This window comes from Elephas maximus, chromosome 19 (assembly GCF_024166365.1).
Source record: "Elephas maximus indicus isolate mEleMax1 chromosome 19, mEleMax1 primary haplotype, whole genome shotgun sequence".
In the NCBI taxonomy this organism is placed as follows: domain Eukaryota; kingdom Metazoa; phylum Chordata; class Mammalia; order Proboscidea; family Elephantidae; genus Elephas; species Elephas maximus.
Genome location: NC_064837.1, coordinates 69,976,672 through 70,003,173, shown reverse-complemented (window position 1 = coordinate 70,003,173; position 26,502 = coordinate 69,976,672). Strand labels below are relative to the sequence as shown.

Genomic DNA, 26,502 nt, shown 5'->3' with positions numbered 1-26,502 from the left:
TCTAGTCACTTGCTGGGTCACCCTGGGCAGGCCAGTTAACCGTTTCTAATCTTTTAAACAAAGTGGCAGTTCTTCTTCCTCCTTCCTTAACTAAATTGGTTGGGATCATAACAATCTAAATTTCCAAGGGGGTGGCCCGAGGACATTTTTTAGATTCATCTACTGATTGTGACGTAAGGCATCTGAAAATGTACAGTTCACGAAGAGACTTTATCTAGAATGCTGACTTGGTCAAGTTGGGGTTCACACCAGGGACACGGTTGCTGCCTCCATTCCGTGGCCCTTGGACACATCCTGCCCTGAGTCCCAGAAAGAGCTACAGCAGCTTGATTCCAAATACCCGTTTTATTAATAACGGTACTTAAGATTAACAGTTGTCCCAAGTCCTGTGAATTCTCCTCAGTTCCCTGGGCTCACTGTCATCAGACTTAGGAGTCAGCCCTGTCTGTCCTCGGGGGGCAGCGGCCCAGCTCCCACCTTGACATGTAGTCAGAGCAGCAGCTGCCGCGTGGCAGGACCATGACCTCCGGTGCAGATAAGACATTCTCCACCCCACGCATCGCTTTCTCTGCTGTCACGGATAGTTTAGCTGATAGCTGCTAACATTACATGCATTCCAGTGACATGCTGTGGAGAGGTGACATACTTAAGACAGAGCAGCCCTCAAGGGTACTGACCCAATTCTGAAATCTGGGGAGAAAAACTGTCAAAGATGTGTCAGGAGACACAACAAGCAAGGGACAGTCAGCACAAGGCTCACGGTACATGCTCCCAGGCCCAAACACGGCTGACCGAGTGGTGCGGGTTCACTCCCTGCTCCGCTTCTGTTACAGAGGGCAGGGGACTAAAGGCATCCCTGTCACAGAGGGCAGGGGACTGAAGGTGTCGCTGGCACCCAGTCAGGTCCAACTGATGAGGAACTCTTCTCCCACTGATAGTGACACGGGGACGTCCAGGATCTGGAGAAATAAAAACAGCACCCAGCGTCAGTGCAGTTCCCAGGCACTCAGGTGATGGGTGCTGGACGTGGTGGGCGGCAGATACGGTTTCAGGCCTCAGCCCCTGGGGAGGATTCATGCTCTGGTACTTGCCCGGCTGACTCAGGACTAAGGCTCTCAGCATTTGCCATCTTAGCTTGGAAAATAAGGTGCTGTTTAGACAACAGCTCACGAGTCTCCAAGCTGACCACATCACCCTCCAAACGGAGAGAAGAGGCTGGCTATGTGTGGCTGTGCCTACCCCAAGGATGACATTCTCTCTACTGGGCAACAGAAGGCTCAGCTGGCATTTTGTTATCAGGAGCCCCCCACCCCCGATGGTTCTGACAGGCTGGCTTGGTTGGCCATTCTTTTCCTTAGTCCCTGCAGGCACCCCCTCTGCGGTGCCCACGGAGGGCGTCCTTGCCTTGGTGTCAGGGCTGTAGGTGAAGTTGGAGACTGGAACGCCGTTGGAGAGGACCTGCCGTGGGGCTGTGGCCACACCCAGGATGGTCACCTTCCTCAGCTGTAAGCTGGCTCCCTCACTGGCCACGTGCACCAGCTTGTTCACAACAGTGTTCTGGCCCCACCCAGAGAGAGATGCAAGTGGTGGGCACAAGCCCCACCAGAACAGAATGGGTTTGGGAGGGCACCCAGGGATGGCTCCCCTCTGTGTAGACCCTGAGGCATGAGGCCACTGGATTCCTGCCAGGGTGCTTTACCCACAGCCCCTGGGAAACAGCCCTTCTCCCACTCTGGACAGAGACGGCACAGCACATGGGGGCCATCACCCAGGCTGTGCCCCCTCTGACTCTCCCTCCTGGCCGGCCCCTGACTCAGGACTCACATTCTTGGCCAGGAAGACGACCAGGGTGTAGGATCCACGCTCCAGCACTCCCAGGCTCTCCCCGTCGTCCCAGAAGAGCTCCCCCTGGGCCTCGCCGCTAGGGCTCAGGGCCACCACCAGGGCCATGGGCTGCTTGCGGGACTCAGTGGTGGTGAGACCGGGGCCCTTGAGGGTGTGGACACACATTGTTACCTGGACCCTGGGCAAGGGCCCCAGACCCAGGGGAGTAATGGGAGGTTGGTCTCCTCTGCGGAGAGACCAGGATCCACAGCAGAGTCCGGAGGGCTGAGCAGCCACCCTGGCCCAGCCCTCCCACTTCAATGCTGTCCCTCATCTGCAGCCCCCACAGGGAGGGGCCGGGCCTTTGCCTATGCTGCTCCCTCATCCCCGACAGCGAAGCGGGCTGGACTTCAGTCTCCTCCTACCTCAGGGGCGCCCCACCTCCAGATGTCTCTCCCAATCCCCCTCCCTAGGTCCTGGCATCTACCGCAGATCCACAGTGCAGCATCCACATCTTTGTCACATCTCTGCACCAGGCAGAGGCCCTGAAGGAAAGGACGCAGAAGGCCCACAAAGGATTCCCTAGGAAAGAGCAAGTGAAGCCACCGCCCAGCCCAGGCCATGAGGGAGATGCCTGGCTGCCCTCAGGTCCCTCTCTGTCCAGTCCTTCAGCCCTCAGACCCCGGTCCTCTCAGACTGGACTCCTCAGGAGCCCCTATTCCACAGTAGCCATGGAGACTCAGCGCCTGGCCCAGGTACCTGCAGGGGACAGTGTGCCGGCCCAGCAGACCCCCATTCCTGGTGGCCCAGAAAACTGCAGGGGGACGGTGTGCCCGGCCCAGCGGACCCCCATTCATGGTGCCCAGGTACCTGCAAGGGGATGATGTACCCGGCCCGCAGGTGGAGGTTGATGGTGTCCAGTGGGGCAGGTAGCTTCACCCACTGTCCCTGGCTGCGGATAACTGATGTGAGAGGTGTGGAAGGTGGCGGTGGGAGGCTGCCCAGGGCCTCCACTGGCACCTGGAGGGTAGGGCTCATGTCAGCAGGGCCCCGGGCAATGCCAGAGTCCCACGGCTGTCCTCAGGAGCCGTCCTCCCGTCTCCTGAGGGCTGCAAGCAGAGACTCGCTGGGACATGGCCTCGGGCAGAGAAGGGGCACCCTGCAGGAATCCGGCCACATAGTGGGGGCCCAGAGCCTGAGAGGCCCAGGCCCAGGGCCAGGGTGGGACAGGCCAGGGGACGCTGAAGGCACGCAGCAGCTAAGGAGGCCACATGCGGCCAGAGGACAATTGGTGGGGACTGCACAACCCTGGCAGTGACCCTGCCAGGCCTCGGTCTCATCTGGAAATGGGTTACCTCAGGCCCCAATGGTGACATGCACAGAGCACGCAGGAGGAACTTGACTGCAGAGGCTCCCCTTTCTACTGTCTCCTCCACCCTGGCCAGTGAGAGGGACCCCTGGTCCCCAATTCCCCCAGGTTTTAGGGACCCAAGCTCACCGTCTGCAAGTTGTACCACGTGCCTGCGGGGAAATAGCCGGTCACCTTGGTCTTCCCAGGCTCCAGCACCGGGGTGATAAGGAGGGCCTCCCCCCACAGGAGCTGGCGGTCCACGGTCCAGGTGTGGGGATCCTGGGGGAACCTTCATGGGAGAGAGGGGCAGGTGGGCCTGGGGACCAGGGAAAGAGGTGACCCCCCTGCTGTGAAGCATTTGAGGGGCCCACAGGGCGATACGGGGGGCGGGCATCCCATCTTAGGGGCTCAAGGAGCTGGGACTCGGGTGAGACGTGGCCAGGCTGCTCTGGCTGACACAGTCAACACAAGATCTGAGAACAGCCTCCTCCCCTGGCCATCATCATCCCTGGCACATGCCCAGGATGGAGTGGGGCAGGTGTCTGAAGGCAGTCAGCAGCGGCCAGCTGGTTGCTTAGCACACTTGTTTCCTGATTATCCAGCTCCAACCTCCTTCCCCGTCCTGGCCCTTGGCAGCCAGAGTTACCATGGACGCCACTTCTGTTGTCCAGGGAGACTTCCCACACCTTAATCCCTGACGTTAACTATTTAGCCCACCTGGAACTTACGTATCTGCATGGTGTGAGGAAAAAGTACGCACATGGACTTTTCCAAATAGCTCACCACCCCATGACCGGACAATCTGTAGCCCAACGTGTGAGACGCCTATGACTGGGCAATCTGTAACCCACCGCGTTGAGACACTTATGACTGGGCAATCTGTAACCCACCACGTTGAGATGCTTATGACTGAGGAATCTGTCACCCACCGCGGGAGACGCCTATGACTGGGCGATCCTTAACCCACGTGTGAGGGACTGCCTTTATCACGTGGCAGCTTCTTATGCACACTGCGATGTCCCTCCAAAAGGTGTGTTGTAAATCCTGCTACACCCAGTAAAAAAAACCCAGATCCTGCTATACCTGTGGCTATAATCCCATTTGGGAATGGGTTTTCTTTGTTGTTAATGAATTTCTATAGGCTACATCTTAAGTCAATTTCTCTTAAGATATAAAAAAAGCAGACTGAGCAAACAACCAACCAAGCAAGCACCGACAGGGAAGACAGATGGCAGGCCACATGAGATCCCCAAGGAACCAAGAAACAGAAGCTGAAAGAGACAAGGACCTTCCTCCAGGGCCCACAGAAAGAGCCTTTCCCTACTGCCAGCACCCTGAATTCAGGCTTCTGGCCACCTAAGCTGTGAGAAAATAAGTCTCTGTTTATTAAAGCCACCTACTTGTGGTATTTATGCCGTAGCAGCACCAGATAACTAAGACAGGTCAAGTCCTGTCTGGAGAACATGATGAGGTTTCTTTTCAAGTCATTTTCTCTTAAGCCACTCCCAGACTAACCACAACGCTTCATACTTCACCACTTAGTCCATCTCGGTCTTCTTCAGCTTGGGTTTCCCTACCTCAAATACCCCCAGCCCTGAGCTGAGATCTAAGGGGTGGGGGGCAGGGACTGGGGGCCCAGGGGCATCTCGGTCGGGGAGGCCCAGGTTTTGGCCCCATCTCAGTTAGCTGCAATCAGCTCCTGGCTGGGTTCCTGGGAACACAGCCAGTAGCCCGACAGGCTGCCCTGGGGTCAGGGGACCTGAGCACTGGGAGGGACCGGAATGTCAGCAGTCTCGTGGTCAGGCCCTCCTTCTCCCTGGGTCACTCACTCCAGGAAGAGGGGCCGAGCCACCGTCTCGCCCCTGACGTGGGCCCTGTGGAACAGCGTGTACAGGTGAGGAAGCAGCGCGTAGCGCAGGGCGAAGGCCTTCCTCATGGCTTCCTGTGCTGTCTCGCTGAAACTGTATGGCTCCTGAGGCTGTGGCGGGGAGGCAGGGGAGTGGAGAAGGTATGTGGGCTCGGGACGGCCGGTCCCTGAGAATCTCCACCTGGGAGTTCCAGGGGACTCCTTGACCACCCAGCGTGTGGCAACAAATGGCGGCACTGAACCTGGGCCGAGCTGCTCAGTCAGGGAAGCAAGCCACAGCCCAGGGCTGGGGGACTCTCTAGGCAGGGTCTCAGGTCGGTGAGAATTTGTTGCTAGCACACACCCTACAAAGGATACCCCTCAGGCGGACACGAAAGGCCACCAGGCAGTCACCCATCCTGGATCCTCGCCTACCAGGCTGTTGAGGTCGTTGTGGTTGCGCATAAACGGGTAGAAGGCTCCCAGCTGGGTCCAGCGCACGCACAGCTCCTCCGAAGTGTTGCCCAGGAAGCCACAGATGTCAGCCCCAACCAGGGGCACGCCCAACAGGTTGAAGAGCAGGGTTGCTGTGAGGGCAGAGCCAGGACGGGCCAGGCTGCTGGGGCAGGACCAGTCACCAGGGCACCCAACAGATGTGCCCGTGACGCTCCCTGGCTGTCAAAGGGCCATCTCACATTCGGCCTGGTGCCATCCCCACTCCCCACGCTCAGTGGGACACATGGAGAGAGCTGTGCTGGGCTGGCCCCACACTGCCCTTGACGACTCCTCAGGAACCACGATCCCGAGTGGGGAGCCGGGGACAGGACTGGGGCCTGGGGACTTCTCCGTGTCAAGATAGATTCTAGGGACTGTGTTGTGGACTCTGCTGATGAACAGCAGTTCACGTGAGAACCAGAACCTGACAACCAGAAAGGAGGGGAGCAGAGCCCAGCAACCCCAACCCACAGCTCTGCAGGCCCTCTGACCCCAGGCCCTGCTGCACCTGCCTCCAGTATCCTACAGCTCTTTAGGCCCTCTGACCCCAGGCCCTGCTGTGCCCACCTCCAGTATCCTACAGCTCTGCCGCCCTCTGACCCCAGGCCCTGCTGTGCCCACCTCCAGTACCCTACAGCTCAGGGTGTGCACCGCCCACCAGAAGAGGTGAGAGCCTACAGTTTTGTGGGCACAGGCCAGCGGGAGACAAAGACAGGGATACCCAGAAATCAGGGTACCAGACCTGCACAGGTCAGTAGACCTGCACAGGTAGGTAGATTTACAAAAGCAGACCTACATAGGTGGACACACTTGCATATATGAGCAAACCTGCACAGTTAGACAGAGCTGCACAGGGGGGCAGAGCTACACAGGTGAGCAGACCTGAGGAAACCTGCACAGGTGGGCAGGGGCCAGGGGGCCTTGTACCCTACACGAGTCGGCAGCAGGCCCCCACGCCATTGCAGCCGCATCCCTCTGGGCTGTGCTGAGCCCAGGCCCCAGCTCCGGGTGAACCTCCCCACCCAGGCTCCAGCCCTAATCTGGGCGGCACCTTCCCGGCAGAGGCTCTCACCAGGCACCGACAGGGCAAGCTGCTCCCAGCTGCTCCACACGTCCCCTGTCCAGTGGCCAGCATATCGGCCGTGGCTGGCAAAGGTTGAACGGGAGATCACAAAGGGGCGTGTCCCCCGAGCCATCACCAGGGCCCTGGGTGGGGCAGGGGGACAGAGAGCTGAGAGGCCCATCCAGTGACCCCGCTGCCCGCTTGACGGTCCAAGGCCTCGAGAACCCAGTGCTGTCTGGGTGAGCTGGAGGCCAGGGGAGCACGCGGGGCACCAGCAAGGTCCGCAGCTCAGTGGGCGCTGAGCCAGTCTCACCCACCCTGAGGACAAGCTGCGCCACGTGGAAGGCTTATGTCCCCCACTCATAACAGCGTCTTGGTCACCCAGACCCACCTGTCCACTCACCCCCAGGATCCTACTTCATGGAGGGCAAGCTGTTAGGGGTGAAGGTGCAGGGAGGGAGCGAGGGGCGGTGTGCTCAGCCCTCCTGCTGGCCCCGGGAGTTCTCTGGGCCTCCTCCACACGGCCCCATGGTGGGACAGGCTGGCACGGCAGACCTGGGCACGGGCGGGTGGCCCCCTCACCTGTGGGAGGCGATGGCCTCGGTCAGCCCATACAGGTTGTGCAGGTTGTAGTGGGAGGACAGGTGCTGGTGGCTGGAGGCACAAATGGTGGCCGCTCTGAGGGTCCCGCCAGCCACGCCTGGAAAGGAGGCTGGTTTTCATGAAGCTTTGTCCCAGCCCACTAGACCACCCTGCCTCCTACACAGCCCCTCCCACCCCACATCAGATCTGGCACTCTCCTCTGTTCACTCTCATCAGGTCACCCCCCAGAGCTCAGGCTGTGCCCCTGAAGAGCCCGCACTCTCACCAATGACAGGCACAAACCCCCAGATTTCAAAACTTTGTCTGGGCCCATTTTAAGTCTTCCTGTCCCTTTGTCTAAGCCTCAGCTGTGGGTGTCTGCACTGCTTGGTGGCCTCTCCCCTACCCTGAATCTCAATCCTGGGGTCCCCTCCCCTTTCCCAGCTACCAGCTTCTCAGAAACGAGAACTTTGGGTACCCTGAACCGAAGATGGAAATCCCTGACGTGAGTTAGAAAATCCTCAATCTGGCGCCCAGTGGGTGCGGGTCCTCTAGGCTGGCAACATAGCCACATGAGGCCTGATCCTGACGTACCAGCCCAGCAGGGACCCACCCCCACACAGGGCCATAGGGCGCTCACCTGGCACGTAGGGCGGGTTCTCCAGCTCATTGTCAGGGCAGCCGGCCTCAGAGCCCTTTACAAAGTTGGACGGCTCATTCATGTCCTGCAAGAGAGGCCCGAGCAGTGGGCACTGCTGCTCAGAGGTGCAGGCCCAGGGGGATGCAGAGGAGAGGGTGGGACAGCACACAGTGGGGGGCCCAGCACTTACGATCCACATGCCGTCGAAAGGCACCTGGGCATGGAACTCAGCTACCATGTCCTGCCACCAGCTCTGGGTCTCAGGGTTGGTGAAGTCAGGGAAGGCGGAGGCTCCGGGCCACACCTGGAAGACAAGGGCAGAGGGGAGGCCTCAGCCTCGTCCAGAACCTGCCCGAGGTCCTGCGCGTCTCCTGAGCAGGCAGAGCTGCAGCCTCATGCTCAATAAGACCCGAGACGTCAGACCCAAGAGGGTGGGCCTGGGGGCCCACAAGCACGTTTCCACAGTGTGAACCCCAGGATGAGCAGTGGTACTGGGGGCCAAGCCAGGGGCCATCCCAGACACGTCCCCTAGGAGATGGACAGATGGACTACAGAACCAGGGACTGTCATGGGAGAGGGCTGGGAGAGAAACCCACCCAAGCCCCCACCTGACACAAAGGACCTAGAACCAAGTCTCACACATGTGCACTTCAGGGTGTCTTCCCAGCCTTCTCCGTGGCCAGGTGCCCTGTCCACTCGGTTCTGGGCACACCCTGCAATGGGGAGGTCTGGGCCTGCCACATTCCCCATGGGAAGGCCCGGGAACTGGCAGGAGGCTCCCAGGTCTCGGGGAACAAAGGGGACCAGGAAGTCTCGCCAGGGCCTGCAGAGCTCATTCCTGGGCTGGACCCGGCTGCCCGATGAGCCACGGGGCCTCTGGTGGAAGGACTGGAAGTGGTGTTCCTTGTCAGGGGCCCCCACCACCCCCAGGTCTGACTCACACCCCTCCCCCACTCTGTGCCACTGCGCACTGGATGGCAACGACTGCTGAAATCCCCTTGTTCCTGAGCAGCTGCCTGCTCCCACTGGCCAGAGACCCCTGCTTTCTAACCTCTGCCCCTGGGGCCCCTCACCTTCCCGATCAGCGGCTGCCCAGTGTCGTTAGTGATGAAGACTCCCCTCCTCAGGCCCTCATCGTAGGGTCTGTAGCTCCCGGCAGGGCCCGAGCTGCTGATGGCGGGATCCTGAGGGTAAGAAACCAGTCAGGACTAGAAGGAAGCCGCCTGGAGCCTGGGCGCCAACCACTGGGAAAACGGGACAAACCTCAGAACACGCCTTAACCTGTGGGAGAGGCAGGGAGGAAGCCGTGCCCAGCACAGCATACCCATGCGTATGCACATACCACATCTGCACGCAAAGCGTGCCCACCTGTACACGCACAGCACACCCACACGCACAGCACACCCACGTGTACACAGCACACCCACACACACAGTATGCCCATGTGCTTACGCACATAGCACGCCACGTGTACACGCACAGCACACACACACAGCACGCCCACGTGTACACACAACACACCCATGCACTTAAGGACAGCACATCCACACACAGCACGCCCATGTGTACACACACAACACACCCATGAGCTTATGCACACGGCACACCTGCACACACAGCACACCCACACACCGCATGCCCATATGTATGTGCCCAGCACACCCACACACACAGCATGCCCACACGTATGCACACAGCACGCCTGCACACACAGCACAGCTGCCCACACAGCACACCCACGTGTATGCACACAGCACAATCGCATGTGTATGTGCACACAGCTGCTTGGAAGATGGGAGAGAAGGGGACCAGCTGATTAAGCTTACTTGACTTTCCCAAACGTCCTACAGCAAACATTTACCTTTTACAACAATCTTCAAAACCGAAAAAGAAAGGGTCTCGCGTCTGCCCTCTGCTCCAACTGGCCACTAACGCTTGTAGCCCTGAGAAGGCTACGTCAGCACAACCCCAAAACTCTCGGCAACTGAACCTCCTCCATCTAACGGGGCTCCATGGTGGTGACCGTTTAGCTTCTCAGACCCCTCCTAAGGCCGCAGGGCCGGGAATGTGACCCAGGTCCTGAATCCCATCCCTCTGGCTGGGGGACCTGGTCCAGGAAGGCTCTGTTTTCATGCTGAGCCACTCAGAGGCCTGCCCTGGGTTCCCTTCTCACCAGAGCTGGAGGAAAGAGCTGTCCCCTCTGGTGCCAGCACTAGGGATGTGAGCAGGGCTGCCCTCGGCCACAGCCTCTCCCATCACAGAGCCGAGGGGAGGCAGAGCCAGGGGACAGGTGGCTCCCATTGTTCCTGCTGCCCCTATCAGTGCTCGGGGACGTTAGCTGATCGTCCCCACTTTCTGCAATAAGCCAGTTCACATAATCTACACACGAGAGAATCCTGAGCACAAGTGTCTCTGGGGCTGCGAAGTGTGGAGCCTTCTTGCAGGAAGCCAAGTTGGCCTTTGGTCCTGGATTCTGAGCGCTGGACCACACCTGAGGCCAATGAGTGAGGCCCGCCTGACTGGAGGGACCAGCTGGGGGCCTGATGCTGCCTAAGCCGCAGGCATGAGGTGAGGCCAGTGAAGGCCCCGGAAGACGTAGGCTCACAGGAGCTCCCTGGTTGGCCAGCAGAACCTTCTACTCTTGGGAGGGTAAGTATGTGCCAACACCCCCCCTGAACCTTACCCTCCTTGTTTGTATCCTTTTCTCTTCTAGATTAAAGATAGCGCTTTCCCTGCAGTCTGTCAATAATTTTGCTTTCCCTGCAGTCTGTCAATCATTTTGACAGATCATCAGCCTTAAGAAACAAAAAGGCAGTGCTCGCTGACCTGGACCCAGGTGAGTGGGGAAGGGGGCAGTGCCCACTGACCTGGCCCCGGGTAAATGGGGAAGGGGCGTGGTGCCCGCTGACCTGGCCCCAGTGAGTCGGGGTTAGGGACAGATGGCTGCAATGGCAATGGAGGGCTGGACTGATCAGGGAAGGGAAGTGGAATCTCCCTGGACTGGTGTGACATCACAGGGACCTTTAAGCCTGAGCAGCAGGGGCCATATGTACATTTCTCAAGGCTCCCTCAGTACCAAGAAGACCCTCCAAGGACGTCCTCGGTGACAACAGCAGACACAGGGTGAAGCCGGATGAGAGAGGAGCCTCTAGGCCCACCCTCCAAAGGCATGGACGCACAGGAGGTGCAGCACACTCACGACAATCATGACGTAGTGCCGGCCACCCTGGTGGAGCTCCTGCACCATGGCGGGGAAGTCCTCAAAGCCGTGCTTGTTGAAGGTGAAGTCCCTTCTGGCATCCATGTAGTCCAGGTCATTCCACTGGACGTCCTGTGGCCGACCACAGGGCCCAGCCGCTGAGTTGTGGGGGGCAGCGCCCAGACCCCTTGGACCCCCACGCCACCCCTGCCCAGCCTGGGACTCACCAGGGGGAAGTTGGCCCTGGTCATGTTCTCCACCACCTGGCGGACGATGGCCGTGGAGGAGTAGCCCCAGCGGCAGAGGTGGAAACCCAGAGCCCAGTAGGGCGGCATCGATGGGTGCCCTGCAGACATGCAGGCATGAGTGGGCAGAGTGGGGGGCGTGGGCTGGGGGCAGGCGTGCACACCCCTGGGGAGGCCTACCGATGACCGCCAGGTACTGCTGCACCACACTCTTGGGCTCTGGCCCCAGGAAGACATACATGTCCAGGATGCCACCGGTCGTCCTCCAGCTGAGGGCCGGGCTTGGCTGCAGGACCACATCTGCAGAGACAACAACTCTGGGCTCAGGGACCAGCACCCATTCCCCCCTCAAGGGCCCTCGGCACTCACTGAAGGCCAGACCACAGCCGGGCAGGGGTGGGGGGTGGACTCCCACAGGGAGCCCAGGAGCTGAGGCTCTGAGTCCCTGGGACTCCCCTTTCTGGCCTCTGCCCATCCCCTAGGCCAGGATCCCAGAGCCCACCGTGGGGGTACCAAAGGGCAGAGCTGGGAGAAGCCCCAGCCCATGGACTCAGCTGAGAAAACAAGGCCTGGCCCCCATCATAGCCCACATCCATGTCCACGCTTTCCAGGCTGTCCCCCTTGGGAAAGGGGGCGCTGCTGCACCCAGAGAGGCTGCCAGCCTGGGGGTTGGGGGTTGGGGGTTGGGAGCGGCCCTGGCTGGAGGGCTGGGGGCTCCAGTGGCAGCTGTGGTGGGCACCTATTCACTCACCCATGGCATTGCTGTTCAGCAGGAACACCCCATGCGCCGAGCCTCCGTCCTCCAGGGCCAGGTAGAAGGGGTGGGAGCCGTAGAGGTTCGTGCCAGGCTGGGGCAGGAGACGGTTCTGTCAGCCCCTCGCCTACCAACCCATAGCCACATGTGCTGAGCTACGGCCCTGCAGACAAGCTCACCCCAGGATAGGGTGCGTACATGACACGTTCCACCCCAATTGCCCGGCCGGCCAGTTCCCAGGACGCCACTCCTGACCCACTGCCCTCAAGATGGCTTCTCCCTGCTCAAGTCCCACACCAGGCCTTCTGGAAGCAGGTAATAAAATCTCTGGCCTTCGGTCCTGGCCCACCACCCATTAGCTGGGGGTCCTGGGCAGGCCGCTCGGCCTCTGGACTCTGGATTTCCATCCATAAACCTCTCCCCGTCGTGGTTGTTATGAGGCTGCGCCAGGCCACACCTCGGGAGGGGAGGGTCCTGAGCATACCTCCTGGGCGATTCTGTCTGGGGTGGGGAGTCAGCCTACTAGGGGGGTCTACTTTTGCGGGGGGCGGGCAGGGAAATTCTCAACAAGCCCATTGGCAAATCCAAACCACAGTGAGATGCTTCTTCACCCCACTAGGAAAACTATGATTAAAAACAACGGGAAATACCACGCGTTGGTGGGGAAGGGGAAAGACTGGAACCCTTGTTCACGGCTGGTGGGAAGGTAACACGGTCCAGCCGCTGTGGCAGTGGTTCCTCTGCAAGGTACACATGGAACTACCGCCCAACCCAGCAATCCCGCTCCTAGGTATACGCCCAAGAGAGCTGAAAGCTGGGACTCAGACTCAAACTTGTCCACCCGTGCCCACTACAGCACTGTTCACAATGGCCTGAAGGAGGAAACAACCCAAGTGCCCATCAACAGGCGAGTGGATGAACACAACGCGGCCCATCCATACAACGGAATACCATGCACCCATAAAAAGGAATGAAATCCTAGCACACGCTATGACACGGTAAACCTTGAAAATACCATGCCAAGTGAAACAAGCCACACACAAAAGGGCACATACTACGTGAAATGTCTAGAATGAGCGAATATGCAGAGACCACAGTACACTGGTGATACCAGGGCTGGGGGGATGGGGAATAAAATGGGGAATGGGGAGTTTAAAAAAGCCTCTTGAACCCCTAACATCTCTGCTTAGTATGTGTTTCAGGGTCCCGAGTGGACGTGGAGTTGCGCACAGTTCGGGATTCCAAAAGCAGCAGGAAGTCCTCTGAGGAAACCTCGATCTGGCGTAGAGTCCCAGGGTCTCTGGAAGAGTGGGAGGCTCCCGTCGCTGCCTCTCTGAGGCCCCCAAGCGGGGCTAGACGCAGACACTGTGCTCCCTGGAGACTGTATAGCTCTCATCTGACCTCACACACAGGGACCAGGGTTCGGGGAGGGGGGGGTCCCTCCAGAGAAGGATGGAGATCTCGTGCCCCCACCCACCTCATCACTGCACACCTTAGACCCCACCACAGCCCTCAGCCCCCGCCTGTGTCCCTGCTGGCCAGCCCTCTACCTCGGGGGCCATGTCCCGATTCCAGAGGGTGACCCTGGTCCAGTTGGTGTTGAGCATTAGGGGGCTGAGGTGCTCAGCGAGGCCCACCACATACGGGGTGGGCAAGGTGGTGGACAGCTGCAGAAACTGGTCAGTGAAGAACAGGGGGGCCACCGTCGTGTTCAGCCTGTTGGAGGAACAGGGCTTCCTTGCACCAGCAGGTCAGGGGGCCTGAGGGGATCTTCCCAGAGAGCTGGGGACCCTGGGTGGATGGCCATGAGGCCTCTCTAGATGGGACAGAGGTGGCCACACCGGATCCAAAGAAGAGCACTCCAGGGGAGGGACCAGGGAGGCCAGGGTATGAGGTAGGGCTTGACATCGAAGGACAGCGACCAGGCTAGGGTGGAGTGAGGAAGGGGCAGGGTCTGCGAGGACCAGAACTGTGGGGTGGAATGGGGGTGGGGGGCAAGGTCTGCAAAGAGCAGACCTGTAGGGTAGAGGGAGAAGGGGGCAGGGTCTTCGAGGACCACAGCTGTGGGGCAGGGTGAGGAGGAGGCAGGGTCTGCATGGACCAGAGCTGTGGGGTGGAGTGAGGAGGGGGCAGGGTCTGCATGGACCAGAGCTGTGGGACGATGCCGTCCTCTGTCAGGCAGGCTTGTCAGGACGCTCAGGCCCTGCAGGGCAAACACAAGCTCCCAGCCTGGGACCTCCCGTCAAGGCTGGGACCGGGGCGGAGACCAGCGCTTACAGCACACAGCCGTCCAGCTTCCTGCGCACGACCATGCCGAAGGGCTCCTGCGAGAACTCCAAGCTGTAGAGTGGGGTCAGGGCCCGGCGGAGCACACGCGGGGTCTCCAGTGGGACCTCATAGCGCCTGTTAGCGGGATCTTTAATCTAGAAAGGGAGGGAGAGAGATGGTCCAAGGCCCTTCATGGGACAGCCTGGCCATCCCCATACCTTTCCGCTTCTCCTTCACCCCCAGAACAAGTGATGCTGAAGACCAGGGGTTAGTTCACATCCCAGGTGGCCAGGGCACAGGAAACATTTGTGTGGCAAGTGAACATGCAGGTAGAATGTGCTGTTGTCATTGTCCACACACCCTCTCTTCTCTCTGCCCTGCCCCCGCCCCTGGTCTCCACCCCCCTCACCCCTGGTCTCTGCCCACCCCCCTACCCCGACCCCTGGTCTCTGCCCCCTCCCCGCCCCACCCCTGGTCTCTGCCCCAACCCCTTGTCTCCACCCCTGAAGCTCTTCTCTGCTTCTGACCACTAGTCTCCGCCTCTGCCCAGCCCCCACCCTACCCACCATGAAGTGGAGGCGGCTCTCAGTTTCCATCAGCACCTCCAGCTGCAAGGTCAGGATGTCCTTGGGGAAGAAGGTGGGGGTGGCGCGGGTCAGGGTGGCCGTGTAGCCCATCTGTGTGGTGGTGAGGTTCTCCAGCCTATAGCTGGGATAGCTGGGGGGGAAGAAGCACCAGGGCTGCCCCACTGGGGGGCCCTGGGGGCCTTGCCGCACTGGGATGTAGCAGCAGCCGCGGGCCTCACACTGCTCCTGGGTGATGGCTGCCTCGGGGGCACAGTCGAAGCGGCTGTTGGGGGGCACGTCACACTGTGCAGGCACTGGCCCTGGCCTGTCGCTGTGCTCCCGGGAGTGCTGGGGCCCTTGGCTGCGAGCTTGGTAAGCCTCCTCCAGTCCTTGGGAGAGCCCGGCCAGCTCTCGGGGAACCATGGTGAAATCACGCAGCAGGACATGCCCCATGAGGGCAGCTGTGGCCAAGAGGGTGAAGGCACAGGCCCCTAGCAGGGGCCTGGCCAGGTGCCAGGAGCAGGGCAGCCGGTCCGTGCCCATGGTCAGCTGGCTGTGGGTGACGAAGCAGCGTGGGCTGCAGAGGCCTGCGGGAGATGGAGCCGGGTCAGCAGGGAAGGAGGACTGAGCATAGGAGGGTGAGGTGGGGGCCAGGGACCTGGGCAGACCCTCCCCAGAGCACTGATGAAGGCTTGGGGGCAGGAGGGGAGAGTTCTCCAGGGTCACAGACGGTGCTGTGCAGCTTTGCTTATACTGAGGTGGGGGAGGGGAAGACAAAGGCAAATGAGTCCCTGGGGGGTGCAGAACACGCTCAGCTGCTACCAAAAGGTCGGAGGTTTGAGCCCATCCAGAGGCACCTCAGAGGAAAGGTCTGGTGATCTGCTTCTGAAAAACAAGCCAATGAAAACCCCAGTCCGTGCTGACACACGTGGGGTCACCATGAGTCAGAGACGACTCGACGGCACCTGGAGAATCCTGTGTGCTGTGAAGTCCTTTCAAAGGTCACCAGTGAGATACCTTTTATGTACGGTACAGGAACGTGACAATAGGAAGAGATGGCGTGACAGACAGGGAGCGGAACGAGTGCCTTATAGCACAGGTGCAGAAACAGGGGCCGGGAGATCAGGGCGTGGCCAGCAGGACGCAAGTGGAAGTGATGTGTGTGCCTTAGAGGGCCACGCTGCTGCCTCCAGCGTCCTTCTCCTGCTGAGTGGGATGTGAACCCACGGCAGCGAGAGGTCTCAGGCACTGAAGTACCGCAAGCCCCTGGGGATGGCAAAGCCAGAGAGAGAAGGGCTGGGCCCTGGTGACGTAGGGAGAAACAGGCTTCTCTGTCTGTGCCACCACTGATCAGGGGCTCCATGACAGCAGCACCCAGAACCTCCCTGGTACAGATACCAACAAGGTACAAAGCTGATGAGCAGGTGCGTCTGGGCTGCGTAAGGTGGTAAGATTAAGAAGTGATTTTGTTTTGCTTAATGAACGCAGGATCTAGAGACGGTGACTATGAGCCAGAACTGACTCCAGGGCAAGAGGTTTGGCTGCTTTGGGGGAAGTGCTAAATATTCTGTAAAGAACAGAATGTCAGTCTGGCTCCTCTGAGCAGCAGACACCATATGCGACTGATCGCACAAGGACTACATCTGGGTGTTCATTTCCTCTGTGTGATGGAAGATGGGGAGGGACGTGGGGACCCGGGGAAGACTGAGAACCAGCAAAGCTGATGCAGGTCTGATCCCAGGGAAGGAGAGGAAAGGATGGTGGATCAAACCCCCAGCCCCCTCCTGGCCCCTGTGCAGTCTCAGGAAGGCTCGGCAAGTTCAATGGTGGGCCCCTGAGCCAACAGTGGCTGTCAGAGGAGTCCTGGACACCAGGAATGGGCCTGCCTTCATCTCCCTCACGGGCTCAGTTCTGGGCCGGGAGGCCTGCATGTCAGAACACAGGAGCTGGGGCCCTGGAGGTCTGCAAAGCACATCCTCACAGCCCCACGCCCACCCAGGCAGAAGTAAGCATAGGCTCAGGGTCCGAACCTGTTACAAACAGGTCTGCTGGGGACAACCTGGTAGCAGCAGTACACGCAGTCCCCTGTGGGCCACTGGTAGGAGAGTCCCAGCCCACCTGGCCCCTCCAGACACACCTGCGATGGCTCTGAATCAGAAACCGGGAGACTCAGGGCTGAGTCTGGGGGTCGGCAGTCAGGGCAGGCATTGAGATGCCCCAGGAACGCCTTCCAAGTTTTAGAACCTTCCCACCTGGAGGCTCTGATCTGCGGGGCAGGTGGGGCCCAGGGCATAGCCAGCAAGAGCTTTCATTTTACAGATGAGGAAAGGGATCCTAGAAAAGAAGAGGCTGCCTGCCGCCCAGGAAACAGGGCGGTTCCAAGGCCATCTCCAGGCCTGACAATTTGGAGAGAAAAATAGAGAGGCACTAAAGGTCAGGGGTCACGTGTGGGTCGGTGGAATGGCTCCCTAATGCAGCTTGGTGCAGGGGGACAGCCGGGTCAAACCCCGGCCCAGTGACCCAGAGGGCTCATCCTCTCCTTGCCTCAGTTCCCCCCGGATATGAGGACCACAGGACCTTCCCCAAGGAATCCTGGGAGGCACAATGAGGAACTTGGAGAGTTTCCCGCGAGGCGGGCCCGCTCAGTAGAGACACTGCCGTGATCGCGGCCTCACCCACGCGTGACACCTCCCCAGCCGGGACGCGCGCTGGCCCGGTGGCACCTGCTGACTTCTCCATCCAGGGAGTCATGGCTTTGGCCCAGCGCTTTCGGGGTCACTACCGACCGCCCGGTTCCCTGTCCACGGAGGGAGCCTCCGCCAGGGCCCTGGCCTCCCCGCTCCAGCCCGGGCCCGCGACCCTGGCCCAGCCGCTCACCTCCGTACCGGCCCGGACCGCAGCGCCACCCGGGTCCGGCCCTGGCGGGCACGTGACGGCAGGGGCACGTGACCGGCCAGCGGCGCTCAAACGGCGGGCCACGTGACGCGGCAGCCCTCGCCGTCTCCCGGGAGGGGTGCGGGCCGCCGAGCGCCCCCTGGTGGCGCGGGCCTCTGGGGCTGTGCGGCGCGCGTCTGCAGCCCCGCGTGGCTCCTCCTGATTCCCGCCCGGCTGCGCCCGCTGCGACTTCGAGGACACCCCGAGGAAGCGCGCACTTGCGGGGAGGCTGAAATTGCCATTTCCCGGCTGGGTAAGGGGCAGGTGCGTCCCTCGACCTGCTTTTATCCCCGCAGCTGTTAAGGCGCGCCTTTAGCCCCAGGAATGCCCCTCCTGCAAATCCAGCCGGAGAGGTGGACAGCCGCTCACGCACAAAGGGGTCCTCCCGGAGATGTTAAAAATAGAACTTGGAAGCAATTTAATACCGGGCCTATGGTAAAGGAATCGTTAAGAACGTTGTGATAACCCATAAAAATTCAATGACATTTGCAAAGAATTTGTCATGAAGTCTAAAAATGCTTGTATTAAGATGAGCACGTTTTTAAAGGTGAAATATAAAAACTGTTTACACCGTATGACCTTAACTTATGAAGAAAATATATGCATAGAAAAAGTCTGCAACAGGGTCGGCCCAAACATGAGCAGTGGTTGTCTGTTACCTTTGGGTGGGGGGGAGTTAAGGGCCTTCCCTGTGTCCTGTCAGTGTGTCACGCTGTGGTGCCTTGCATGTGTTGCTGTGATGCTGGAAGCTATGTCCTGGTAGTTCAGATACCAGCAGGGTCACTCATGGTGGGCTGGTTTCAGCAGAGCTTCCGGACTCAGGCAGACGAGGAAGAGCGGCCTGGTGACCTACTTCCAAAAATCAGCCAATGAAACCCATACCGATCACAACAGAATATGGTCCAGTACAGTGCTGGAAGATGAGCCCCCTAGGTTAGAAGGCACTCAAAATACAAAGTGGCCACTATAATGGACTTGAGCGTGTCAACATGAAGACAGAAATGAGGACCAGGCAACGTTCTGTTCTGTTGTACGTTGGGGTCCGCTGAGTTGGAGCCAACTGGATGGCAGCTAACAACAGCACTCAAATTCAGGAAAAAAAAAAAATTTTTTTAATTTATTGCTGAAAAGTTTGAAAATGAAATCATTTCATAGAACATTTTCCTTTTAAACTTCCGAGAAGCCACAAGGTAACAGGTACTCAGAAATCAAGTGTGTGGGAGCCACAGTGTGGGGCTGATAAGCAAGAAGAGATAAGCAGGCGGAAGATGGGACGCGGAGGTCTCATTTCAGTGGGTCTCGCCTCCACGAGAACTTCCCTTGATGTCCTGAGGTCCCTAACCTTCTGCAAGCTGTGAACCTGGAGTTAATTTAAACTGGGAGTGGCAGTGGGAGAAAGGTCCTGAGTTCCAGGGGGCAGCTGTGGAAAACGGGGTGGGTCATGGCCCTTCAGATGCACCGCAGTAGACAAAGCTAAGGGGTGAGGTGAAGTGCATCTTCAAGGCCATGCTGCCTAGATATGCCCCGTTTTTTGGGGGGTCCGTTCTTGTTTCCTCGCCCCAGATTCTGAGCCAGTAGTCGCTCATTGTTATGAGGAAGCACAGTCACGTGCAGAACCGGGAGGACCCTCCACCAAACAGTAAGGCCCGCGTAGGAATATGGGTTTGTGTGCCCAGCTCTGTCTTTGCATACAGAAGGCGCAAGCTCATGGAAACACCATGGGAAATGTTGGGATTTTAGTTGAAACTGCTGGATGGTTTAAAAAAAAAAAAAAGTGCTGGCCTGCTTATTTCTCCTGATCTGTTTCATTCTCCAAGGGTAGCATGGCTCTGGCCACACAAAAAGATTGCTAATGTCTGGGGGAAAAACGTTATCACTATCTCGTCCACGTGGTGGCTGCCCCTTGGGAGACCCCTACGCTTCCAGCTTGGTGGCGATGGTCTGGCTGAGCTTGTGCAGAGTCTCCTGAAACTGGGGGTACTCATTCTTCACGTGGTCCAGGATGGCGCCAATGATGGCCAGCCGGTTGTCCAGCCGCTTGCTTTCCGCCTGCAGGGACTGCTCAGAGCAGAATAGGGACACGTACTTCCCGTCCTTCACAGCCTGGAGGTGCTTCAGGCGCGTCTGCAAAGTCACGATCTCTGAGAGGTTCTGGGGGAAAAGACAAGGAATTAGGCTGTGGAAATTAGAGAACCCACTGCCCCGCACAAACTCCAAAACCAAAAACCAAACCAGTGGCCCTGGAGTTGACTCCGACTCACGGTGACCCCATGTGTGTCAGAGCTGAACTGTGTTCCATGGAGTTTTCAATGGCTGAGTTTTTGGAAGGAGATTGCCAGGCCTTTCTACCCAGGCATCTGTGGGTGGACTCGAACCTCCAGCCTTTCAGTTAGCAGCCAGTGTGTTAGCCATTCATACCACCCGGGACTTCACACCAACTCAGATTCAAGACATGAGAAGTTACCAAAGAGAACCCCCCCCCCCCCGCCCCGAGATGGTTGCTCAGTCTCAGAGTCCACAGGAAGGGCTGGCACCCATCAGCTGGCAGCCTGTCCCTCGTTCACTGCCTAGGGGACATCTTTGACTCAGTTCATGGGCTGGCCTGGAGCCAATGCCATTCCCTGTCTCATCTCTCATTTCAGGTGACCACAAATTCCCTCCTTCCAACTTTTCAGGCCATAACTCAGGTTCACACTTGACCCCTCTCTTCCGCTCACACCACATCCAGCCTAGCGGGAAATCCCCTTGGGGCTACTTTCAGAGCATGTGGAATCTGAGTCTCCCCAGCCATGCGTGCCATCCCCCGAAGTCCTGTGATGGCCCCCAATGGGCCCCTGCTTCCTTCCTTGTCCCCTTTCTATACTCAACAGCAGAGCCGGGTGGTCCTGTCACACCATCTGCTCAGCTCCAGACCCTTCTCCGTCTCCCACCTCACTCAGAGAGAAGGCCAAAGTCATTGCCGTGGCAAGGCCTCGCACAGCCCGGGCAGGTCCCTCCGCCCTCACCCCCTCCCCACTTCACTCCAGCCTCGAAGGTTCCTGGCCCCCTGACACTGTCCAGCTCCCACCTCACCTGGCTGCCCGGCTACCTGGAGAGCTCCCTGCCTAGCCCCTTCACGCTGCCACTCAAATGTTGTCTCTGTGTGACCCTATTCTCACCACCCATTTAAAACTGCAGCTCCCCCCGTCCCCGCCCCCAGTGCAGAACAAAATTTCAAATTCTCATGGAATCTAGACTTTCTGGAGCCATGAAAAGAAGCCCTGGTGGCACAGTAGTTAAGCACTCAGCTGCTAACTGAAAGGTTGTTGGTTTGAACTCACCAGCTGCTCTGTGGGAGAAAGATGCAGCAGTCTGCTTCCATAAAGACTGTAGCCTTGGAAACCCCACGGGCATTGTACTCTGTCCTACACGGTCACTGTAAGTCAGAATCGACTCCAGGGCAATGGGGTTGGGTAGGAGCCATGGAGGCTGGATGAACCCCTGAAGCTACTTGCCCAGAGAAAATCTTTAAATCTTAAACCACAAATACCATCCTGAAGTCTTCCTAAAACTAAATAATTTAGCTTAACGTAGTAAAGAACATCTGCCTTGAACACTGTGCTCTTTTAAAAACCTGTCTGTAGGAGATCAAATTGATGACAGCAACTCCAAAGATTAAAAAAGAAGCTTAGGAGGCAGAGTGCATGTCAATGTCAGAAAAGGAAGATGAGAATGGCTGCACAACTTGAAGACTGTAACCAATGTCGCTGAATTGTACATGGAGAAACTGATGACTTGGTGTATGTTCGGCTGCGCATATTCTCAGCAACAACAAAAATTTAAAAAAAAATTTCACATTGCAGCCCCCTTTCACCCCAACCCTCCCCTTCCCAGCTTTTTTTTTCTCCAAAGCACTGTCCACCAACCATCTAACACATAATGTTTCTTTTCTTATTAGTTTATCATCCGTCTCCCCAAACATCACCTCCAGGCAGTGCCTGTTGAACCTGTGGCCATTAAGTGAAACCGCCCCAAAGGGTTTCCAAGGACCAGCTAGTGGATTCGAACTGCCGACATTTTTGGTTAGCAGCCAAACTCTTAACCACTATGCCACCAGGACCCCTCACCTCCAGGAGGGCAGGGACTTTTCTCTCTTTCTTCTTTTCTTTAGCCCTAGTACCTAACAGCGCCTGGCCCATACGAGATGCTCGGTAACTGCTTAATGAGAGAATGAATGGCGAAGCCACAGGGATGTGGGCCGGGCGGTGCTGTGGTCACCTGGTCTCAGCTGAGCCGAGAGAAGTCCTTTGTCCGAGGAGGCCCAGGTTGCCTGCCACCTAGTGACCCCTCCAGGTGCGCCTACCTGCCACTTGAGGGCCATGAGCCGTTCGAGGTCAGCGTCAAGAAGGTCGGAGTCGGACTGCACGGCCGACAGCTTCTGCTGCTTCTCCATCAGGGAGTCGCCCAGGGTTTTCTGCCTTTCCTCCAGCTCTGAGACAGCTTTGGTGCAGTCCTCCGTGGCCTGGCAGAGAGAGAGCAGCGTCCTGGCCTGTCCCCTGGTTACTTAGGGGGCCTAGAAGAATCCATCTGTAACTGCTGCCGGGCCTTCTACACACCCACTCCTCAGCGAGACCCTGGGGGGAAGGTCCCAGAGAGGCGCCCAATGGTCCTTGCCCTTCAGGGATGGATCATCCAGAAAGGTGGGCACCGTGACACACACGAGGGCTGACTGCTGCCCTGAGGTGGGCGTGGCTTGGAGAGTGGGGGCTGAGCAGTCCTGGGGGCTCCTCCTGCAGCCAGTCTGCCTGCTCATGCATGGAGACCAGGGACAGCTCTGCATGCAGGTGCCAACGGCGGGGAGGAGATGCTCAGAGCAGAGAGGGAACTGGCCGGGGGGCTGGTGGGAAGTGGGGGACCCTCGGTGGAGTCTTACAAGGACTTGCAGAGAGATGCAGGAAGGGGGGGGGAAATGAGGTCAGCTGGGGAGGGGTTGGGGGGAGGCCCTTAGCGTGCTGGGGGTGGTAGGGAGGGGGTTGAAGAAGGCAGACATTGAGCCTGTGCAGAAACACTTTCTGGAATATTCCTTCACTCCCCGGGGCATGACTTGAAGCTCTCCTCTGTCTGATGCTGCCCCCTACCTTGTGAATGTCCCTGATTTTCCGTCTCAGCTCCACCTGCTTGTGGTAGAAGCCCGTGCGGGTTAGCAACTTCCTGTCTATCTTGCTCTGGCCCTCGGCCCGGGCCATGATGGTGTCCCTGCGAGCCACGGCCATCTCCATGTCACGAATCATCTTCTCCTGCTGCTTCAGCAGCTGCCCGTGCTTGACCTGGGGACACAGGGCAGAGGGGCTGGGGAACACAGGGGAGAGGTTGCTCCCCAAGTATACTACCCACTGGACCATCAGAGGGGGATGGAGTGAGCTGCGCCTCCAGAAGTCAGCAGCCATCATCAGTTGGTCAAAATGACCTTAAGGTTCATATAAGGAATACAGAGTCCTGGTGGCGCAGTGGTTAAGAGTTACAGCTGCTAGCCAAAAGGCTGGCAGTTCGAATCCACCAGCTGCTCCTTGGAAACCCTATGGGGCAGTTCTGCTCTGTCTTATAGGGTTGCTAGGAGCGGGACCCGGGGCAACGGTGCCTATTTCATACCATAGGTAAAAATAAATCCCAGGTGGATTCAAGGTCTTAATAAATGTCAACAATTTTTTTAAAAATCTGTGTGGTAACAATACGGGGAAACCAGCACAACTTGTCCAAGGCAAGGTCATGGAAGCTCCATAGACAATCCAAACTCCCTGAGGGACCAAATTACTGGGCTGAGGGCTGTGGGGACCGTGGTCTTGGGGAACATCTAGCTCAACTGGCATAACATAGTTTATAAAGAAAATGTTCTACATCCCACTTTGGTGAGTAGTGCCTGGGGTCTGAAAAGCTTGTGAGCAGATATCTAAGATACTTTACTGGTCTCATCCTGTCTGGAGCAAGGGAGGATGAAGAAAACCAAAGACACGAGGGAAAAATTAGTCCAAAGGACTAATGGACCACAACTACCACAGCCTCCACCAGACTGAGTCTAGTGCAACTAGATAGTGCCCGACTACCACCACTGACTGCTCTGACAGGGATCACGGTGGAGGGTCCCAGATAGAGATGAAGAAAAAATGCAGAACAAAATTCTAACTCACAAAAACAGACCAGACTTAGTGGTCTGACAGAGACTGGAGAAACCCTGAGAGTATGGCCTCCAGACACCCTTTTAGCTCGGTAATGAAGTCACTCCTAAGGTTCACACTTCAGCCAAAGATTAGACAGGCCCATAAAACAAAACGAGACTAAAGGGGCACGCCAGCCCAGGGGCAAGGATGAGAAGGCAGGAGGGGACAGGAAAGCTGGTAATGGGGAATCCAAGGTCAAGAAGGGAGAGTGTTGACATGTTGTGGGGTTGTTAACAAACGTCATAAAAAAAAGTATTGCACTGTTTAATAAAAAGCTAGTTTGTTCTGTAAATCTTCATCTAAAGTACAGTTAAAAAAAAATTGTGTGCTGAAAGAAACCTTCAACAAAGTGTAAGGGTGACCATGTAACTAGAGAATACATTTGCAATAGACATGACAGACAGGGGTTAAGCCCCAATATACAAAGAGCCCCTGCAAATTGCTAGGAAATAAGACAAACTGCGCAACAGAAAAATCAGCCAAGGATATAAACAGGCAACTCACAGCCGAGGAAATGCAAATGCCAACACACACACGCCAATTCACACACACACGTGTGCCCATACGCAAGCATGCACTCATGCACACACATGCATGAAGGCGTACATGCACACGGATACTCAGTCCCCCCTTTGGTTATACACAGCAACACAAATCCACAGGACAGAAAGATACCCCCTTTTTATGTACCAAGCTGTCAAACTTTACAAAGATTGATGAAAAGAATTGAGTTTAGCAAAGCCACAGAAAGTCAATATACAAAAATCAATTGTATTTCTATATACTAACTACGAGCAATTGGAAATTGAAATTAAAAAGCACTATTTACAAGGGCACAAAAAACAAATATGAAAGATTTAGGTATAGATCTAAGAAAACAAGTGCTGAAAACTAAAAACATCGATGAAAGAAATCAAAGGAGACCTAACTAAATGGAGATATACACGTAGTCCCTGATTTATGACGTATTTGAGTTACGATGAACCACACTCATGACTGTTGGTTTTTTTTTTTAACATCTTATCATTAGCAATATGTACTATATGCAATGCTGCAGTGTGTGATTTGCTGATGTTATCATTCTCAGATGTTCCCAACCCCCCAAAACAAATAAAAATCAGATTTATAAAGGTACTGATAATAAAAGGCAGTAATAATGAAAATAAAAGAAAGAAGAGGTATTTGACTTATGTCAGAACCAACTTACATGAATTCATCAGAATGGAACTCAGCCATAAGTCAGGGATTAGCCGTACTGTGTTCATGGATTGGAAACTCACGCTATTAAGATGCTAATTCTCCCCAAACTGACCTATAGATTTGTGCAGTCCTCATCACAGTCCCAGCAGGAGTTTTTGTAGGAACCAAGAAATTGATTCTAAAATTTTTATGGGGAGGCAAAGGATACAGAATAGCCACAAAATTTTTGAAAAAGAAGAACAAAGTTGGAAGAATCACACAATTGTAGAGCGACAGTCATCAAGGCAGTGTGGTATTAGTGAAAGAATATACACATAGAGCAATGGAACAGAATAGAGAGCTCGGAAAACCCCACACAAATACGGTCAATTGTTTTTCAGGAAGGGCGCAGAGGCAGTTCAACGGGGAAAGGGTTATCTCTTCAGTAAGTGGAACTGAAGCAATTAGATATCTAAATACAAAAAGAAAAAGAACCTTCATCTACAACTCATACCATATCAAAAAACTCACACCACAACTCAGAATAGATCAGAGACCTAAATGTAAAACCTAAAAAAAACTTCTAGAAGAAAACAGAAGGGAAAATCTTTGTGACCTTGGGCTAGGCAAAGATTCCTGTGACACACTGAATGCACGATCTAGAAAAGGACATGTTGAATGACTGGATTTCACCATCAGGAAGGAATCTCTGATGCATTATGATAAGAGAAAAAAAGCCAGGCCCAAGACACGTCGTACTGTAGGATCCACTTATGTGACAGTCTGGAAAAGCCCAGACTTTGTGAACGGAAACAGATTGGTGGTTGTCAGGGGCTGGGGCATGGGGAGGCCTGACTCAAAGGGGCAGGAGGGAATTTGGGGGTGATGGAAATATTCTGCATCTGGACGTGGTGGTGATTACACGATTATAAACATCTGTCAAAACTCATAGGGCCATACACCAAAAAGAGTGAATTTTTACTCATTTAATACCTCAGTTAAAAAAAAAAAATTATTCACAATAGACAAAAGGAGGAAGCAACCCAAGAGCCCATCAACAGATGAATGGATAAACAAAGTGTGGTCCATCCATATTTGGAATATTATTCTGTCGTAGAGAGAAATGAAGTCCTGGCACGTGCTACGGCATGGATGAGCCTTGAAAGCACCATGTGAGTGAAAGATGCCAGACACAAAAGGGCACATATTGTGTGATTCCACTTACAGGAAATGCCTAGGCAAATTCGTAGAGACAAAAAATAAGTGGTTACCAGGGGCTGGGGGAATGGGGAGTTAAATAAAGAACTTAAAAAAAAAAAAGAAAGAAAAAAGACCTATAGACTGACAAAGGAGCCCTGGTGG

General features: G+C 56.5%; 2 protein-coding genes across 3 annotated transcripts in view; both read right to left on the bottom strand.

Annotated features, from left to right (window-relative positions):
• Window positions 1-326: 326 nt before the first annotated feature.
• GAA (alpha glucosidase) lies at window positions 327-17,777 on the bottom strand. 2 transcript variants are annotated; one of them, XM_049858980.1, is made up of 20 exons: window positions 17,711-17,777; window positions 14,834-15,420; window positions 14,277-14,422; window positions 13,550-13,715; window positions 11,997-12,093; window positions 11,426-11,545; window positions 11,228-11,346; window positions 11,001-11,132; window positions 8,875-8,985; window positions 7,992-8,105; window positions 7,802-7,886; window positions 7,162-7,279; window positions 6,589-6,722; window positions 5,457-5,608; window positions 5,005-5,153; window positions 3,323-3,464; window positions 2,695-2,844; window positions 1,825-1,989; window positions 1,405-1,557; window positions 327-959 (listed from the first exon to the last, which is right to left on the bottom strand). In XM_049858980.1, the coding sequence occupies exons 2-20, from the start codon at window positions 15,374-15,376 to the stop codon at window positions 900-902; spliced, it is 2,856 nt and encodes a 951-aa protein (XP_049714937.1). In that variant the 5' UTR covers window positions 15,377-15,420; window positions 17,711-17,777; the 3' UTR covers window positions 327-899. The 2 variants fall into 2 exon arrangements, with proteins under 2 accessions (XP_049714937.1, XP_049714936.1); XM_049858979.1 differs by lacking the exon at window positions 17,711-17,777 and adding an exon at window positions 15,656-17,704.
• A 1,119-nt stretch (window positions 17,778-18,896) lies between these two features.
• Window positions 18,897-26,502, bottom strand: part of CCDC40 (coiled-coil domain containing 40) — a 73,965-nt gene continuing 66,359 nt past the window's right edge. Inside the window, exons 18-20 of the mRNA XM_049860939.1 lie at window positions 22,885-23,073; window positions 22,110-22,268; window positions 18,897-19,918 (exon numbers count right to left, since the gene is read on the bottom strand). Of these exons, the coding sequence (XP_049716896.1) occupies window positions 19,682-19,918; window positions 22,110-22,268; window positions 22,885-23,073 (585 nt within the window). The 3' untranslated portion in view covers window positions 18,897-19,681. The remainder of the gene's footprint in view (window positions 19,919-22,109; window positions 22,269-22,884; window positions 23,074-26,502) is intronic.